The sequence below is a fragment of the Mirounga leonina genome, unplaced genomic scaffold, assembly GCF_011800145.1.
Source record: "Mirounga leonina isolate KUSES-001 unplaced genomic scaffold, KU_Mleo_1.0 Mir_153, whole genome shotgun sequence".
In the NCBI taxonomy this organism is placed as follows: Eukaryota; Metazoa; Chordata; class Mammalia; order Carnivora; family Phocidae; genus Mirounga; species Mirounga leonina.
This window is the reverse complement of record NW_023270387.1, coordinates 41,536,060-41,556,209: the sequence shown is the minus strand read 5'-3', so window position 1 is coordinate 41,556,209 and position 20,150 is coordinate 41,536,060. Positions and strand designations below refer to the sequence as shown.

Below are 20,150 nucleotides of genomic sequence, written 5' to 3'. Positions count from 1 at the left end.
ATGGAATGTAATCTTATGACTTAGCTTCTCCTCTAGGAATAGAAAAAAAAAAAAAATTCATGTCGTTACTCAAGAGCTGCATCATTTGCCTGCAGTTTTATTGATTTCCATGAAGTGTGTAAAAATTTAAATATCTCCACAGGGTGTTTCTGAGAATGTTCACTGTTCATGTAATTTAAGGCAAATGCTAAGGAAGCTTGGCAGTTATATTTGTTTTCTGGCTGGTTTGGTGGCATCCGGAGACAATTGCAAAAATACTACCCTCTAGGTCAGATTTGAAATTATGTGATGCTTGACAGCTTGGGGGTTTGTTTTATTCTGTTTTATTTGGGGAGAGTGATTTATAGCATTTTACATTTGAGTGATAAACTGAGCATTTAGTACTGTATTTCTACACTGTTTTAAATGCGCATTTCTTAGAATAAATGCAGCAGTGCTGTTCCTTATATCAAAATTTTGTGTCAATTTATAAGCTTGAGTGAAATTCTTTTGTTGCCTATTTATTCATACTTTACAAATTAATAACATAATTTCTGTTAACCTAAGTTCTGACTCTCTCCTCATGCTTATGCAAATTTATTTGTGTTCCCATAGACCTTTGCACCTAGCACATTGCATTCCACATCTTTACCTGTAGTTCTCACTCATAGAGAGTATGTAATGTGTCTTACTGAGCTTCGTATCCCTGGCATTCACAAAAAGTCTTAAACAACATAGGTACTCTATAAACTTTTAAAAATTAAATTTGTTGAAAAATAGAACATAGGGGCACCTGGGTGGCTCAGTTGGTTAAGTGACTGCCTTGGGCTCAGGTCATGATCCCAGGGTCCTGGGATCAAGTCCCACATTGAGCTCCCGGCTCAGCGGGGAGCCTGCTTCTCCCTCTGACCCTCTCCCCTCTCATGCTGTTTCTCTCTTGCTCGCTCTCTAATAAATAAATAAATAAAATCTTTAAAAAAAAAATAGAACATAGGACTTTTATGAAATATAATATAAAAACACTGTATACCATATAATGTATAATAAATAACCCATGAATAGTGATGGAAAATTTATAATTAGTTTGTGAAATGTTTTCGGCATAACATCTAATGCGCTAGATTTCAAGAATAGGTCTAGAACTCAATATTAGGTCATATTTTTTTTCCTTAGTTTTCTCATCTATAAAACCAGAAAATGTATTTAAAGCCCAATATTTAACACAATTATAATAAATAATTAATTAAGATATTAATGCATTTGTTTTTATTGTGTATTATTTAATGACTTTAGCAACCTTACTGACAAGAAGCAATATTAAAAGAAATACCTTCTCTTAATCACCTTGCTTCCTTTCATTTTCTTTTTTTTTTTTAAGATTTTATTTATTTATATGACAGAGAGAGAGAGAGCGAGAGCAGGAACACAAGCAGGGGGAGTGGGAGAGGGAGAAGCGGGCTTCCCGCCGAGCAGGGAGCCTGATGTGGGGCTTGATCCCAGGACCCTGGGATCATGACCTGAGCCAAAGGCAGACACTTAACGACTGAGCCACCCAGGCGCCCCCATTTTCTTTTTTATAAGAGGAGAGAAATTGTTTTTGAGAGCAGCCTCCCTCAATTCAGAAAAAATAGCCCAAAAAATCTTACAGTAAGACCATTCATTTGCATACAGTAGCTTGGTAATAATTTGGCCTTCTTTTCCATACACATCATGTATTTCTTGTAATAGCCACACTTATATATAATAGCATGAACATTTTCCCTATTGTCAGAAACTCATTGTTGTAATTCTTAATGACTGCTAATGTATGAATTGCATCACGTGTTTTGCTGAATATAGTTTAGTTATTCATTCCCTGGTTAATGGACATTTAAATTTTAAAATATCTGATTTATAAGTATTTTCTTTTTTTCCCTTTTAATCTGTGTAGCTCCAAAGCCCCGATGAAGGTTTTGAAGGCAAATCTCTTTATGAGAGCTGGAATGGAAAAAGTCCTTCACCGGAGTTCAGTGGCATGCCCAGGTAAGCAAACAAGACTTTCTACTAGATACAGCATAGGATTGGGTTGAAAATGAAAGTGTATTTTCTTTCAGTGATAAAGGGAAGGTGATGCTTTGTTTCTCAAATAAAATATTACTATGTGTTTTGAAGTTAAATCTGTAGGCCATCTAAAAGTGGTTCTTTTTTGAGCAGGCAGTGTATAAGTCAAAAGTTATAATGGCGGAAAGTAGTTCTCGCATTTCTGTCCCTTAGTTACTTGATACATTTTCTTTTTTCTGAATATCATACAGTTAAAAAATAGTTACTCTAAGAAAAATATAGGCATCATTTCAATATGGTTATGTCTTCACAAGCAAGGTTAGAGGAATAACTATCTCAGAGATATAGATTGATTATAGATAAGATTATACCTATCAAGAGTATGAATAACTAAAAATTTTTAAGGTAGGATTTACATCTGAATTATCTAAAAAAAAATCTGCTTCTTTTAACTTTATCATGAACAACAAATACAGACGATAAAATAAGTTGAGGGAAAATATTTTCCAACTTAATGAATCTTTTTAAAAAAAAAGTAACTTATGCAATTGTGATACTATGATTTATAATAGGAAGTATATATTAGATCTTTGGCCCCTTTTGTGGCACAGAGAGCTCCCAAAATCTTTAGAATGTTCTAAGTGATGAAAGAGACAAGGGTGTCTCTTTTTGTGTTAGCAGGGTGACCTTTGGACCCCACCTAAGGATGCGGGCTGATGGCCAGGAGAACCAACTATATAATTAGAGAATTGGGACTTTCAGTCCCACCCCATGAGCAGAGGTTGAATCACTTTGCAATGGCCAATGATTTAATCAATTGTGCCTTTGTAATGAAGATACAAACCCAAGAAGACAGGGTTCAGAGAGCTCCCACATTGGTGGATACATGGAACTTAGAGCAGAGTGGCATACCTGGGGAGGGTGTGGACGGCTCAGCACCCTTTCCCCACACCTTGCCCTCTGCACCTCCTCCATCTGGCTGTTCCTGAGTTACATCCTTTTATAATAAACCAGTGATCTAGTAAATAAAATGGTTCTCTGGGTTCTGGGAACAGCTCTAGCAAATTAATCGAAAGCAAGGAAGGGAACTTGGGAATCTCCAATATGTCACCCGTTGGTCAGAAACACAGATAACAATCTGGGTTTGTGGTTGGCTTCTGAAATCAGTGGAGGGGCAGTCTTGTGGGACTGAGCCATTCACCTGTGGAATCTGGTGCTACCTTCAGTGTCAGAACTGAGTTGAGTTGGAGGACACCCAAGCATTGCTTGTTGCTGATATGGGAAACACCACACATTCCCCTCCACATGTTGGAATTGGGTCCAGGAACCCAAAAGAACAATGGTCCCTACTACCCAAAACAGTCTTATGGAAGTAGATACTTTATGATCAGGACTGATATTCCTCTCAATTACTTTTTGTTGTTGTTGCTTGTCTGATGTGATTTTTATAAAGAAAAATGATATTTATAAGAGCAAGAATGGAGTTTAATTAATCTTTAATTTGTACTCACTGAAGAAACTACTCAAATAACCTCCTATTTTATCCCTAAAAGGATTAGTAAGTTGGGATCTGGTAATGACTTTGAGGTGTTCTTCCAAAGACTTGGAATTGCTTCAGGCAGAGCACGGTACACTAAAAATTGGGTAAGTCTGTCAGTACGTTTTTCAAGATTACTTATGAATATATTTTAGCTACACAAATCATTCTGGAATAGAAAAAGGGTGACATAAGCCCTAGAGAAATAGAGGAATTTAAAGCAGAAGTGGTTGAGGTCATGCTACTATCACATGGGGTAATGCCTGAATCGGGTATCCTAAGCCTTAGAACTTGAACTTGCATGTTCTCCCTTAAATATATTTTCTGTTTCATTAGGTGGCATTGCTTTCACCCAGTTACTTACACTAGAAGTGTAGAAATTGTCTTTGACTCCTCCCTACCTGTTATTCCAAAGATGAATTAGTATCCAGACCAGCAGATGTTTGGATTTTTATCCCATTCTATCTCTAGTCGGTAAACATGAAAATTATGCTCTATGGCACAAGAAGCAATGAACACATATACAGGTCATGATTTTTTTTCCTACCATTGTTGCCGCTGATGGTAATGACAATTTTATAGTTTTATGTTTACCAAAGTAACATAGGAACATAGTTCACAAAATGTCATACAGTTCTGTAAGGGTGTATGAAGAAAAACACTGGTCTCTTATTCCACTTGCAGGCTTGTCCCATCTCTAATTCTGTTCAACAGATTCACATTTTTTCAACTTTTTCATTGGTTTCTTCTGACATCTATCTGCATGCTTATACATGCTATGCTCCTGCTGCTATTTATTTATTTTTCAGTTTGATGTATCATCCATTTACTTCTCATGAGGAAAGATAGGCATTTAGCGTTTCTTTATCACTTTTTCTCCCAACTCCCAAATACTTTCCCTCATTGCATTTTCTCAGTCTATCATTTTACCATACTGTGGATTAGAATATCTTTTTTTTTCCCCCTCCATGTATCCAACACAAAGTTTCAGGGTATTCAAACGCATCGGGTGATCTGGCAGATTTCTTTTTCCCCCTTGGGTTCTTTTTCTCCTGCTCCTCTGGATTCTCTAGTGGTTTTCTTTGCCTGTGACACAGCTCTTGTCTGTGAAATTTTCTTTCATTGAGAAGTCTGAGAGACCTTCACTTCTCTCCTGTTTTGCATCTTCTCTTTCCTGGATTTTGTCTCTTCCTTTTTCTTGTTTATTCTTTAGTATGTTTGGAGCATATCCTTCAGGAACTTCTTGAAAAGGGTGTATCAAAGCAAAAGCCCTTCTGTGTCTGAAATACATTTATACCAACACAATTCTTGGATAGTTTGTGTGGGCACAAAGTTTTGGTTGAAAATTCTATGTCTTCAGAATTCTGAACTCATCCCTCAGTATCTTCCAGGCTGCAGGATTGCTGTTGAGAAATTTGGTGCTATTTGACCCCTGATCCCTTGGCTCTGATTTTTTCCTTTTATTGAAGTATAATTGGCATTCAATATCTTACTAGTTTCAGATGTGCATCATAGTGATTCGGTGTTTTTAAGCATTACAAAATGATCCCCACAATATCTAGTTACCATCTAACGATATACAAAGTTATTACAATATTACTGACTATATTCCCTGTGCTGTACATTAACATCTCTAGGACTTAGTTATTTTATCACTGAAAGTTTGTACCCCTTAAAGCCCTTTACCTATTTTTCCTGCCCTCTAACCCTTCCCCTCTGGTAACCAACAGCAGTTTGTTTTTTGTATCTGTGAGTCTGTTTTTGTTTTGTGTGTTCATTTGTTTTGTTTTTTAGATTCCACATATAAGGAATCGTGTGGTATTCTGTCTTTCTCTGACTTATTTCACTTAGCGTAATACCCTCTAGGTCCATCCATATTGCAAATGGCAAGATTTCATTCTTTTTTATGGCTAATATTCCTGTGTGTGTGTGTGTGTGTATGATGGACACTTAGGCTACTTCCATATCTTGGCTGTTGTAAATAATGCAGAGAACATAGGGAGTGCATGTATCTTTTTGAATTAATGTTTTCATTGTCTTCTTATAAATACCCAGCAGTGGAACTTCTGGATTGTATGGTAGATCTATTTTTAAATTTTTGAGGAATCTCCTTACTATTTTCCACAGTGACTGCACCAGTTTGCATTCCCACCAACACTGTATGAAGGTTCATTTTCTCTACAACCTCGCCAACACTTATTGTATTTTGCTTTTTAGATAATAGCCAATCTGACAGGTATGATGTAATATTTTGATTTTGATTTGCATTTCTCTGAAGATTAGTGATGTTGAACATTTTTTATGTACCTGTTGGACATCTTTGTGTCTTCTTTGTAAAAATGTATATTCAAGTCATCGGCCCAGTTTTTTTTCTCCTTTGCCCAGTTTTTAATCATGTTGTTTGTGTTTTTGATACTGAGTTGTGCAAGTTCTTTAAATATTTTGGATGTATGATTTTCAAATATCTTCCCCTGCTCAGTAGGTTGCCCTTTCCTTTGGTTGATTGTTTCCTTTGCTGTGCAGAATCTTTTTATTCTCATGTAGTCCCATGTGTATATTTTAGCTTTGCTGCCCTTGCTGGAGGAGACTGGTCCAAGGGAATATTGTTAAGGCTGTGTCAAAGAGCCTACTGCTCATGTTTTCTTCTAAGAGTTTTAATGTTACAGGTCTTCAGTTCAAGTCTTTCATCCATTTTGAATTTATTTTTGTATATGGGGTAAGAAAGTGGTCCAGTTTCATTCTTCTTCATGTAGTGGTCCAGTTTTCCCAGTACTATTTATTCAAGAGACTGTCCTTTCCCCACTGTGTCATTCTTGCCACCTTTGTCATTGATTAAATGACCACATATGTATGGATTTATTTCTGGGTTCTTTATTCTATTTCATTCATTGATCCATGTGTCTGTTTTCACACCGGTACCATGATTTTTTTTAAAGGAAGGTTTTAGTATCTCCCATGTTGTCCTTGGTGTGCATGTGTGCCTTGGTTATACCATTTTTCCTCACACTGGGCTGGGCACAGAGTGGGCCCTTTGGTCTGGAAACCCACGTCTTGCAGTTGGAGGGAATGCATTTCCCTTTGACCACTTCTTCCCTCTTTTGTCTTTTTTGAACTATTACTAGTTGTTTAACATCTAGGGATTATTTTCTGGTGTGTTCATTTTTTATCTTTTGTTTCTATCTGTGTCTTTTTTTTACTATCAGGAATATTTTTCTCAACTCTGTCATTCATTTTTTTTTATTGAAATCTTTATTACTCTTGTTGTTATTATTAAGCTTCCCTTCCTTCTATGGAGTACCTCCTTACTCTTGAGTTGATTTATTTTTTTTAAACTTTTTTTTAAAGATTTTATTTATTTTTTTATTTATTTGAGAGAGAGAGAGAGAGAAACAGCATGAGAGGGGAGAGGGTCAGAGGGAGAAGCAGGCTCCCTGCTCGATCCCAGGATTCCGGATCATGACCTGAGCCAAAGGCAGTCGCTTAACCAAGTGAGCCACCCAGGCACCCGAGTTGATTTTATTTTAGTATGTGTGTTTGGTCTGTATCTTTGAAGTCAAAGGCTGTTTTCAAATACCTGGGCATCTTTGGCAACCTGTCTTATTTAGGAGTGAGTCTATAAAAAGCTGACCAAAGCCCTGTATGCAAGCGTGGCAATTGTCAAATGGGAAGCTTCAGAGAAGAGTGATCAAGAATGCCTCTTCTAGATGCTTTAGGGGAGGCAACAACTATAGGTCTACAGAATCTATAGATCTTTTCTCTTGGACTAGTTATTCTCTCCAGACAGGAAATCTTTAATCCTACCATTGGAGTAGGAAGTTAGGCAGGGCTAGATGGGAGTGGGGTGAGGGTAGATGTTAATATTATCTATGTTTTACTCATAAGAATACTACAGTAAAGAAAAGCTAATAATCTTTGGGTTAGTAACCACCCAAAGTTATTTGGTAATAAATCCTAAAGCCTGGATTCAAACTCCAGCTGTCTAATTTTAGAATCCTAGCCTCTTCAACACACTGCTATATAAAGTGTTCTTCTATATCAATAAAAACATAAATAGCTAAATAAGGCAGGCAAAAGGCATAAATCAGCAATTCAAAGTTTGGAAAGTCCTTGCTGCTTGCCTTTTGTGTATGTTCTTGGTGTCTTATGTATGTCTGAGCATTCCTTCTCTCTCCTTCGTGAGACTCTGGATCCACTCCTGAACCCCTCACTGTGTGGATTCTTCATGCTTCTGAATGCTGCTTGTCAGAGAATCATCCATTTGTGGAATTTCAGTCATTAACAACTTGCAGCATTATCCTATATAATATTGTATAATGCTCATTTACAATCACCTCCAACAATTCCCTGTTTTCTTAAATTATTTGTACTGAAATGCAACATTATCTTGTCTTTGTTTCAGGAACATTTTCACATCTCTTTTTTTTTAAAGATTTTATTTATTTATTTGAGACAGAGAGAATGAAAGAGAGAGAGCACATGAGAGGGGGGAGGGTCAGAGGGAGAAGCAGACTCCCTGCTGAGCAGGGAGCCCGATGCAGAACTCGATCCAGGGACTTCAGGATCATGACCTGAGCCGAAAGCAGTCGCTTAACCAACTGAGCCACCCAGGCGCCCACATTTTCACATCTCCTGTATCCTTGAAGGCAAGACTTTAGGCCCTTTCAGATAATTTTTATACTATCATTTATGTTGTATACACATATTTTTTAATTCCACATCTGGGGTATCTTTTAACATTATAATATTAACCCTTTAGTAAGTGGCTTATTGAGGTTCTTAAATACATTCCTTTATTCATTACTGACCAAAACAGTTTTACTAGTATTAATAGTAAATATGGTACTATGCATTTTATTATAAGCTATTTTATGAGATATATTTTGTGTGTGTGCGTTTTGTGTTGTTGTTGTTGTTGTTGTTTCCTTTCTGTAGGCAACAAGCAAATCCAGGAGCTATCCTTTGTATCACAGTGTCTCTGAAACATATGAATTGGTGGAAAAGTTTTATGATCCAACTTTTAAGTATCACCTCGCTGTGGCCCAGGTTCGAGGAGGGATGGTATTTGAACTAGCCAATTCCATAGTGCTCCCATTTGACTGTCGAGATTATGCTATAGTTTTGAGAAAGTATGCTGACAAAATCTACAATATTTCAATGAAACATCCACAAGAAATGAAAACATACAGTGTGTCATTTGGTATGCTACACCACCTCTTTCAAAATTCATTATCTCTGTGCTTCAGTTAATCTCCAAAATGTTATTATCTACTTTAGTCCATTTATTATTTATTGCCAGTCCCTATGATCAGACATTTTGTTTACATCTATAAATGTATTTGTCATTTCACTGATGCTCCTCTTGTAATATATAAAATATAAATAGCTTGTAAAATGCAGAAGAGAACAAACAGCTTCGTATACTGTTCCCTTTGCATAAGCCATAGGACAACGCCATTAGGCCCCGATTTCTATTTCAGATTCACTTTTCTCTGCTGTGACGAACTTTACTGAAATTGCTTCTAAGTTCAGTGAGAGACTTCAACACTTGGACAAAAACAAGTATGTTCTACATTTTTAAGTTATGCCTATAATAGATACAATGAAAAAGACATACTAATTGACATCTTTGTTGCTGAAATGTCTTTGTAAAGTGTTTTGCTCCTGTCTCTCCACCTTAAGGCATCCTGTACAGGGCTGCCCTATCTCTGCAAGACCCACCTCTAACTTTCTGAGTGGCCGCCCTGTGCTGAGAAAAGCCAGCACCTCCTTAACTACCAGCTGATTAGTGACAAAATTCCCACCTTAGCACTGAGGGGCCTCCACTGCATGACCCTAGCTTTTACTAGCTTTGTCTCTTGTTCTTTCAATGTCTGTCCATCATACTTCAACCAACTTCTCCTATTTCCAGAACACACTTTCTTTTCTTCCTCTTCTTAATGTCATTACCTCCAGAGTTTCTCATTTCTACTTCCACCTGATAAAATTCTTTCTCCAGAACAACAAGTATTGGGAAGCCAGTTTTCTTCTAATATTAAGCATTTAGGATTCATTCTGTGTGCAATCACCAAAGTAAACGTAATTGGAATAGAACTTAAAGATGGGAGAAAAATCATGAGAGGATATTAAGGAAATTTTTTTGAAGTAGAATTTTGAAAGTGAACTTCTACTGTTTATTAAGCCTATTTTGATGATACGGATATCAAATCCTTAGGGACTGATGCAGAAATACATTGAAAGATAAGAGCAGGCAGTCCAAAAATAGATGAGTGACATATAGGAATGTATTTGGGTAAAAAAAATGTGTTTGTAATGAGGACACATCAACAATAAATGGAGGAAGAAAGATATATTCAACAATAATGTTGTTTAAGCTCTTTTAGCAACTGATAAGAAAGTGAGTTCAGAATCTCACTTCACATCACACGCAATCATAAGCAATGGTTGTAGAAAAATTCTTTATTAAAAGTTGAGATTTCTTGGAAGTGAAATTCCAAGTTTAGAAGCAACAGGGAAATGACAAAGCAATCAGGTTTGAGAACACTGAAATGGTTCATAATATGAAAGTCAATCATCAAAAGCAAAGATAGAAAATTGGGAAAGCTCTTCTCCAGCAAATATGGAAAGGGAGTAATATAAACATTATAAAAATATTTTTTTGAAAATTGGTAAGAAAATCCAAAAGAACAAAGCTGAAAATGTTGACAATGGGCAAGACAATTCAAAAAGAAGACAGTACTTGTACAGAAACAGATTAAAAAAAACATTCAAATTAACTACTGATTAAAAAATATAGATGAAAATAACATCATACTACTTTTGAAATAACGTTATACTGTTTTTGTATCAACTTAGTAATGATTTAAAACTTGCTTGTACACATTGCACTAGAGATGGTGCCCTGGATCAGATGCTTTCTCACTTTTCTGATAGCATTGTGAATTGTTTTAAAAACCTTTTTGAAAAAATAAATAAATAAAAATAAAAAGTAGAAACCTGAAAAGCATAAATACATACTATTAAAGTTTCAAGAGCCATTTACAGAGTTCTTAGACTTTGCCATAGTATTTCCATTTCTTGGACCTTTTCTTCAGGAAAGAATTTCAAGTTTGGAAAGAAAAAAGGGCTTCTCAGAAAAAGATATGAATTGTAATACCAAACAATTCAAAGGGCTCCCGAGTGGCTCAGTTGGTTAAACATCCGACTCTTGATTTCAGCTCAGGTCATGATCTCAGGGTCATGAGACAGAGCTCCACATCAGGCTCCATGCTGGGCGTGGAGCCTGCTTAAGATTCTCTCTCTCCCTCTCCCCCTACCCACCCCTCCCCCCGCTCATGCTCTTTCAATAAATAAATAAATAAATAATTAATTAAAAAAATAGGGGCTCCTGGGTGGCTCAGTCGGTTAAACATCTGCCTTTGGCTCAGGTCATGATCTCGGGGTCCTGGGATTGAGCCCCATATGGGGCTCCCTGCTCAGTGGGGAGCCTATTTCTCCCTCTCCCTCTGCCTCTCCTCCTGCTTGTATGCTTTCTCTCTCTGTGTCAAATAAAAAAAATATTTTTAAAATAATAATAATAAAATAGAAATAGTTTATTAAAAAATATCAAATCATTCAAAACAATCAATACCTAAGAGATCTATCTAAAAGTTAGATGTCCTCCAATTTGAACATTTCATAAACATTGAAATAGGTGATTACAAAGGAAATATGAGATATTTACAATAAAATGTGAAGCAAACCAAAAATGTTTAAAATTGTAAACAGTTTGATTACTTTTTATTGAACAAATATAGAGAAAAATTCAAAGTAAACCAATTAGTATAATAACTGTGTCGTCCTGGGGTGAGTATGGGATTTTTTTTTCCTTATACTTTACAGATCCTTCCAAATTTGTGTGTGGGTTAAAAAAAATCAACAATGAAAAATAAATCTTAAGGGGATTCCAAACACCATATATTCTATGAAGTTGATTTTCTGTCTTTAAAACTATGATCTTTCCTCCCTCTGGCAAAGTGCCTTATAGAAATGGATTATGATTTTCTAGGACATTTGGCTTTAATAATAATAAAATAATAATAAAACATTGCCTATGGTTTGGTAAATATGCATAATTTTCTTTCTCCAGAAACCTATTTCTGGAGACCTACTAACCATTAATAGACTATCCCATTCAATATCGAAATGATTTCTTTGAGTAGATTATTAGGATACCTAAGATGAAAAACATCTTGCCTATATTTAAATACCTAGGTTTGCCAATTAATTATTATTTCAAAATAAATACAAATTACTGTTGTCTTTTTCAACTGGCACATATAACTTTATGTGGTTTTATAAGCCTCAGCAGAATAGTATTTTATAGGATTTTAAAAATGTAACCATGGAGTGGTAGGGGGTGGGAGGAATGGGGTGCCTGGGTGATAGACATTGGGGAGGGTATGTGCTATGGTGAGCGCTGTGAAGCGTGCAAGACTGTTGAATCACAGACCTGTACCTCTGAAACAAATAATACATTATATGTTAAAAAAAAAAAAAAAAAGAAGATAGCAGGAAGGGAAGAATGAAGGGGGGGGGAAATCGGAGGGGGAGATGAACCATGAGAGACTATGGACTCTGAAAAACAAACTGAGGGTTCTAGAGGGGAGGGGGTGGGGGATGGGTTAGCCTGGTGATGGGTATTAAAGAGGGCACATATCGAATGGAGCACTGGGTGTTATACGCAAACAATGAATCATGGATCACTACATCAAAAACTAATGATGTAATGTATGGTGATTAACATAACATAATAAAAAAAATGTAACCATGTATACTATTGTTCTTAATTTACATATCATAGAGATTTAAGATATATTAGTTATATTTAATTTTGTTGTGAATTTTTAGTTTGCTGTGCAGTGCATGCTTTCTCACGAAGTGACAACTGTATTTGTTTTGTTGTTTAGCCCAATATTATTGAGAATTATGAACGATCAACTGATGTTTTTGGAACGAGCATTTATTGATCCTTTAGGATTACCAGACAGGCCTTTCTATAGGTAAGGATAAAATATGACTCCTGATTATATCTTTATTTTTTCTTTTTTGCGCTGTGGAAAAAATATAGTTGATTTCTTATAAGCAAATAGAAATTTCAAAATATATGTGGCAAATGATATATTATTTCTTCATATAATGTAATGTGATTGCTGCATTTTTTATTTTTAATATCTTTTTTACTTCTGATTATAAAGAATATATGTTCATTGTAGGAAATTTAAAAGATCAACAAAGTCACAAGTAGAAAATAAAATCACCCCAATTCTGTCAATTAGTTATAAAATCATGCTTATATTTGGTTTATATAATTTTAGCCTCCTCTCATTTTACATATATTTTCTTTATGTATGTATACACATAAGACATAATAAATATATGTAAAATATATAAAGTATGTATTTATATACTCATTCTCCTAATGTTCACTTTTTTTCTAATTTTTAACAATTGTAAATATTTCTGATAAACATCAGTGATGAACATTAGATTGATCTTACTAGGAACTGCAGAACAAATTAGATGAGTGACTAGTGAGAAATGGCCCTGTCTTTCTGTTTATGGATTATCAGAGGATCAGAATTAGGAGTAAGGGCATCATCCAGGCATGTGACTGGTTCCCCAATGGCAGCACGGTTGTGCTTCTTTCCTTCTTTACCTCTTTGCTTGGGAACTTATCCTTCCCTTCATGGGTTATGACATGAACTGACATAGGTCTTTCAATAAAATATCACCTTCTACCTAGGTCATGTTATGCTTTCAAAATTGTTTTTAATAATTATTCATGCTTTAAGCTGGGCATTCTAACATGTTAGTATATCTCTTTTTTTAAAGAGAAAAAACACAATAGTAGGTTGGCAGGTCACAAATAGGACTTTAATAATCACAACTGTGCTACATTTCAGGAGGTAAAGTGGGATAGTGAAAAGTCAGTACTTTTTTGCAATGTAGCTTGAGACTAATCACTTAATCTCTTAGATCTCAATTTCCTCCTTTTTGAAATGCTAGTATCAATTTTGTAGAGTTTTTTTTTTTAAGATTTATTTATGTATTTTAGAGAGAGAGGATGTACATGCATGTGCAAGCAGGAGGAGAGGGAGCGAGAGGCAGAGAAGCAGACTTCCCACTGAGCGTAGAGCCCGATGTGGGACTGTATCCCAAGACCCTGAGATCATGACCTGAGCTGAAACCAAGAGTCGGAGGCTTAACCAACTAAGCCACCTAGGCGCCCTTGTAGTGTTTATTTTTAAGGAATAGAAAAATTACAGGCAAATCATTTACTCGCAAGCACGATCCATAGTAGGTGACAAGCTACTGGGGCTATTATTGTTATTTTTGTTGCTCTGAACCATGTTAAGTCCTCTGTTTAAAGTCAAAACATATACTTCATAGACTGGACTTTGGAGATGATTAAACTTGGAAGTTTAGCTGACAAGGGGCTTGTTCAAATCATAAGATTAGAATTCTGCAGTCCAGAACTTGTAGAGTGCTCCTGTTTTTCTCTTGTATGTATCATTTGGACAACTGATAGACTGCAAACTGTTTTTATCAACAGGCACGTCATCTATGCTCCCAGCAGCCACAACAAGTATGCAGGGGAGTCATTCCCAGGAATTTATGATGCTCTGTTTGATATTGAAAGCAAAGTGGATCCTTCCAAAGCCTGGGGAGAAGTGAAGCGACAGATCTCCATTGCAGCCTTTACCGTGCAGGCTGCAGCAGGGACTCTGAGAGAAGTAGCCTGAGGTGGTTCTTCAGAGAACCCGTATTGAATAGGTATGGTCTATCACTCAGAAAGAATCATGAAAGGCATATTCTAAAAAATAAACTAAAAAATATAGTTAATACACACACACACATACACATCTTAACATTCTTCTCCCTATGAATCAAAAAAGAAAGATGGACAATTTTTATTCTAAAATTATAAAAGGTTATTCTGAATTTGAACTAAGGGTTAAAATTAAGGCAAACGCCTACTATATTAAAACTCCTATGTGGCATTATAGGGAATCGAGTCTAATTCAGCACTGGCATCAGCCCTACTGGCCACCCAGGGCTGAGAGATCACTATCTTAGCAAACTAGTTGAGCTACTCTGGTCTAATCATTCTGGGGTAAATATAGTCACTCTATACCACAAAGGATAATTATGTTTATTAAATTAGCAAATATCCTATTTATATCAAAGGGTATATGTAACATTATGTACAGTAAAAAATAATAAATTAACATTTGTAGAACTGCCCCCCAAATAACCAGTTTGAGAAAGAAACATTACCAATATCTTTGAATCCCCTATCACTAACCAGTGTGCCTTCATCTTCTGCCAGAGATATTCACTTTCTTGAATCTTACGTGAATCTTTTCTGTTATTTATCGTTATTCAACACATTGCTATATTCCTTATATGTGTTGGGGTTTGTGTATTTTTTAAACTGTTTATAAATAAAATCATACTGTGTATCTATTTTCTAAGACTTGATTTTTTCACTCACCTTTGAAGGTGCATCCATGTGTCATTAGGGCTGGAGTTCACTAGAGTTCACTGATATGGAGCAATTCACTTGCATGAATATAACAGTTATAAGTCAGGGTCAAGACAGAGAAATCACACAACATACTCAGGGAAAGTTAATATAAAGAATGATTAGTTATAGTAGCATTGCCGCAATGAGATACTATCTAGTTAAAGGTAAGGAGAACTCTAAAGAATCTAAGTACGTCAGGTACAAGGAGCGGTCACTATCCCTAGGGGGAAGAAATCCCCCCACGCGTAGGGCCTTACTAAGCAGCAGGAAGGCACTGTGGTGCTGTGCTAGCAGAACTTGCAAAACTCCCCAGAAACCTGTACTCTGGGCCACTGTGGGAAGCTGATTCGGGGAAATTGCCTTGCCAGAGGCTCTCTACCACCAAACCAAACAAGGGCCATGTTGGAAGATGCTCCTGACTACTGAGTTCTGACCACCATGAACTGCAAGAAGCAAGTGCTACAGCAGCAGCCTACACTACAAGACAGGAGCACTGCAGGACGGGAGCGCTGCAGGACGGGGGAGCACCACAGGATGGGGGAGTACTGCAGGATGGGAGCAATGCAGGATGGGGGCGCTGCAGGATGGGGGCACTGCAGGACGGGGGAACACAGCAGGACGGGGGCACAGCAGGATGGGGGCGCTGCAGGATGGGGGTACCCCAGAATCGGGGTACTCTAGGATGGGGGCACTGTAGGACAGGGACACTGCAGGATGGGAGTGATGGTGAAGTCATGTATGCATATGAGCCAGATGCTGAAATCATTTGCATGCAGAGGCCTGCCAGGTGAGCACATGGGAACCAGGAAGGAAAAGCCCTTCCTGCAATGTGTCTACAATGCCTTCTACTCACAAAGTTTAACATCATACCTCTTGGCAAAGAAGTTTTTAAAGGGCCCAGATATATTTACAAAGAGTAGGCAGTAAGAGTAAGTCTGGAGCAGAGAAGCAATAAATTGGATAGCTGACACATAACAGAATGCATTCATTCATTTTTCTGCTGGTAGGAGTTTGGAATGTTTTCTGTTTTTTGCTCCTAACAACACATCTCCCAGTACAAATATTCAAGTTATTCTTTCCTGGCATCTACCCATAAATGAAATGTCTGGGTTGTAAAACGTGTACATCTTTAATTTTACTGGCAATGAGAAACTGTTACAAAGTGATTTTATTCACTTATATTCCCAATGCAAAGTAATCATCTTATACAAAAGAATAGAAATAAAAAATTGGCAGATTAGAGAAATACAAAGAATTTAGTGTTCCTAGAATTCAAGGAGAATGTGGGAGAACAATCTATATGTTTAGCATTAGATCATGTAAGGCTTGGGAAGATACACTAAGGAGGGTGATTCTTTTCCTATATAAAAAGCCATGTAGTAAGAGTTAAACAGGGTAGACAAATGTTGAGATTTACCTTTTAGGAAGCACTCTGGCCTAGGCATAGATGGCTTGGAAAGGCATTAACCCAGCAAGAGATCACAACCTGAATTTTTTCTCATAAACCCTGTGTCACACAGACCTTCACCCTTAGAAAAGATAGGACTTCCCTCCCCTTCACATTTCAGCTCTTCTGCAAAGACCTCCAGGACATATGCCCATTCCCTGTATCTTAACCCATACTAATCCTTAGGGACAAGTCTGGATCATAACTGTGTCTCCAGTGTCTACCAGGACGCAGAGTCCGTGCGACTGCTTATTTGTGAAGAGCCGGTAGTGTGAGTATGGAACTGTGTTTGGCAAATGGTATGTCTGGGAAGTGATGTGCTCAGCACTAGGATTTCAGCAATGCCTTGTAATGGGATTTGATTGAGCATGCTAATAGGCTTTTATTGATGTCGGTGGTAGACATTTGGACAGTACTGTAGGTGATGCATGGGACTGGGGAAAGGTGAACATTACCATTCTAAAAAGTGCATAAAAACCCACACAATACTGGAAAGTTTTGTGAACTTTCAGTCAAATTGTAAACATGCAATAAGCATCTCCCCCAAAACATTTTGTATAATCGCATGGCTTAATAACATATTTTGGCAATACATTTATTGTAACTGTTATTCACAAGAGATCTTATGGTGGCAGGGCACCTGGGTGGCTCACTTGGTTAAGCGTCTGCCTTCAGCTCAGGTCATGATCCCAGGGTCCTGGGATTGAGTCCCCCCCATCGGGCTCCCTGCTCAGTGGGGAGTCTGCTTCTCTCTCTCCCTCTGCCTCTACCCACCCCTCCCCCACCACTCAAGCAAGCACGCTCTCTCAAATAAATAAAACATTAAAACAAGGAAAACATTGTGTACAAGAGATTGTACAATGACGGTCAGAACCACGGCTTTGGGAGATAGGCTGCCAGTTCAAACCCTGCTCCTTTCACTTGGAATATGACTATGGGCAAATTATTAAGGCTCTCTTAAGCTTTTTGATTTATAAAAATGGGTGTTAAACAGTATTTCATAGGGTTTCTGTAATGATTAAAAGAGCTAATACATGCAAAGCACTTAGAAGAGTGCCCAGCATATAAATACTAATCAATACATGTTTAATATTGTCATTTGAGTGGTAGGGTATTTCTTAATATGGTAGTAAGTGTCATTTTTTTCTCTTCTGCATGATGATATAGTTGAATTAGATACCTACTAGAGCTTCCAGCCCTACAATTCTGAATTATTGTTTATTCTTTTATATGCATCTTTTAATTGCTTATTTTTTTTTCTATCTCATGTAGTTGCAAGATGTGTTTCAACAAATTGCAGTTACATATTTGTTGTCCCAAGTGTGGCTTAAAAATGAGGTTAATTAACTAATTTTGTGCACAGGAAATATACCAAGTAAATTTTACATTGATCTGGATATTTAATAATGATTAAGTAAAATCACTTACCAAATTGTAATGGCAAGAAAATGATAAAGATGCTGCATACATTTTGGACAGCAATTTCATGATTATACTAAGGCCAAGTTTAACTGGTTTATGAAATTGGAAACACAATGCATGAACTTTAAAGATGAACCGCGTTCTACGGACTTCCTGTAGATTTTTGTTTCTCATTAATCTCTTGGGACAATCTCGGAACCGTAATGTGTTCCATATTGCTGAAGGCTGAACTTTATAGGTTGTCTGCTGTGCAGTTAGAGGAGAAAGATATATGGGTAAGTAGGCATAGAGTGGTTTTATAGCTCAAAAGTAGAATATCAAATTGGAATAGTAAATAGAAAAATAAGTCAACATGTATACTAACATTATACAATGTTAGACTATTTTCTAGTCTCAGGGACAGTACTATATATCTATCTTATTCTATGGGCTACATTGATCCATAGGTTTAATGCCTTATATGTTCATCTGATATGAAAGTTTATAAAACATACATTACTTTGGAAAACTGAAAAGATTATAAAGTCCAATAGAGATGGAATTTCATCTCTGATTATTAGGGCCTATTATTATGATTTCTCATATTTCAATTCATACTCTCCACTGCATTTACTTGAGTAAATCAAATCCTTCAGTGAATGATTTGGTGCTATTAATAAAAAAATCAAATTCAATGCCACATAGTGAAATTTTCAAATAATTTAAATTCAACTTGTATTCCATCAAAAAAATTATATTTTAATCAAATAATTTAAATTCAGTTCAATTTATATTCAATCCAAAATATATTCAAATGCCAAAATAAATTCAGATGAAATAAGCAATTAAATATGGAGAATATAACCATAAAATCAGAATGAAATGAAACATCAGGTTTAATGTCTTGATGGATAGGATCTACTAAACCTAAAACTTGGGGGGAAATAAAGCAAATGATCTATAAACAAAATGAAAACACCATATTGGGAAAAATATTTGCAATAAATATAACAAAGTGTTAGCATAACTAACTTACAGGCTCTTTTAAATCAGTAAGTTTAATATTAATAGTTAATCTCCACTTTTCTCCCGGAGGACTGTGTGTGTGTGTGCACATGTGCTCAGGTTAAGAGAAAAAGAAAATAAAAGACTAAGGATAAGGACAGAAAACCAAGGCACAAAGTAGTATGACTATGTGTACCTAAACAGTGGGGTTCTTAACCTCTACCCTTCTTGAAGGTCATCTACAACCTTAACATAAACATAAATCTATTGCTCAGGAGAAGCAAACAAGGAGGGCAATAAAATGGCAAGCTGAAATGCAGAGTTAAGGGGATTACTGAACAAGAATAAATTAAGAGAACGTGAGGAGGAGGTCACAGAAAAAATTAATCGTATAATGTACTGAGCCAAAGTTGAAAGGACCTCTAAACCAGTAGACATAGCTCTCAATGGACCTATTTCATCAAAAATGTTTTGAGTTTCTTGTTTTTCATAGTAATAGGAGTTGTAGATAATGCTTCAGAGAAGGTCGTTAGCTCACTACAAACTTTTGATCTATAAATTCATTTTGCTCAGTGATTTGGGAATTTATCTAAGACACTACAACTAATTTCTTCAGAATACTGATCCAGTAATCTACAGCCTTTTTTACAGTTTCATACTTATAACTCAGTCCCCATAGGTGGTTCTGCTGTCGAGTAGCAAATTTCTCTTCAAAGTCATTCAAACTGTTCTTTGGTTTGTAAAATATTTTTAACTTTAAAAAAGCTCACAAACAGAAAAAAATTAGTTCTTTATAATAAAATATAAATACCAAATGCTTATAAACCTCTCCAGTCTAAAGGACACATTTCTTTTTTTTTTTTTTTAAGATTTTATTTATTTATTCGACAGAGAGAGTCAGAGAGCACAAGCAGGGGGAGGGGCAGAAGGAGAGGGAGAAGCAGGCTCCCCACTGAGCAGGGAGTCCGAAGGGATCCAGGGCTCCATCCCAGGACCCTGGGATCATGACCTGAACAGAAGGCCTAACTGACTGAGCCACCCAGGAACCCCTAAAGGACACATTTCAGATAGAACTCACAGCATTTTTTTGTATCAGATAATATTTATTTTTAATTGTCTTTTCAGAAAAACATCCTCCATTTAAAAAAAAATTCATGATCAGCTTAGAGGATTCT

At 36.5% G+C, this 20,150-nt stretch overlaps 1 protein-coding gene across 1 annotated transcript in view; it reads left to right on the top strand.

Moving 5' to 3' along the window:
• Positions 1–14,547, top strand: part of FOLH1B (folate hydrolase 1B) — a 68,615-nt gene extending 54,068 nt beyond the window's left edge. Inside the window, exons 14-19 of the mRNA XM_035009406.1 lie at positions 1,910–2,001; positions 3,573–3,663; positions 8,489–8,753; positions 9,034–9,115; positions 12,502–12,594; positions 14,148–14,547. Of these exons, the coding sequence (XP_034865297.1) occupies positions 1,910–2,001; positions 3,573–3,663; positions 8,489–8,753; positions 9,034–9,115; positions 12,502–12,594; positions 14,148–14,337 (813 nt within the window). The 3' untranslated portion in view covers positions 14,338–14,547. The remainder of the gene's footprint in view (positions 1–1,909; positions 2,002–3,572; positions 3,664–8,488; positions 8,754–9,033; positions 9,116–12,501; positions 12,595–14,147) is intronic.
• The last annotated feature ends 5,603 nt before the right edge of the window (positions 14,548–20,150 follow it).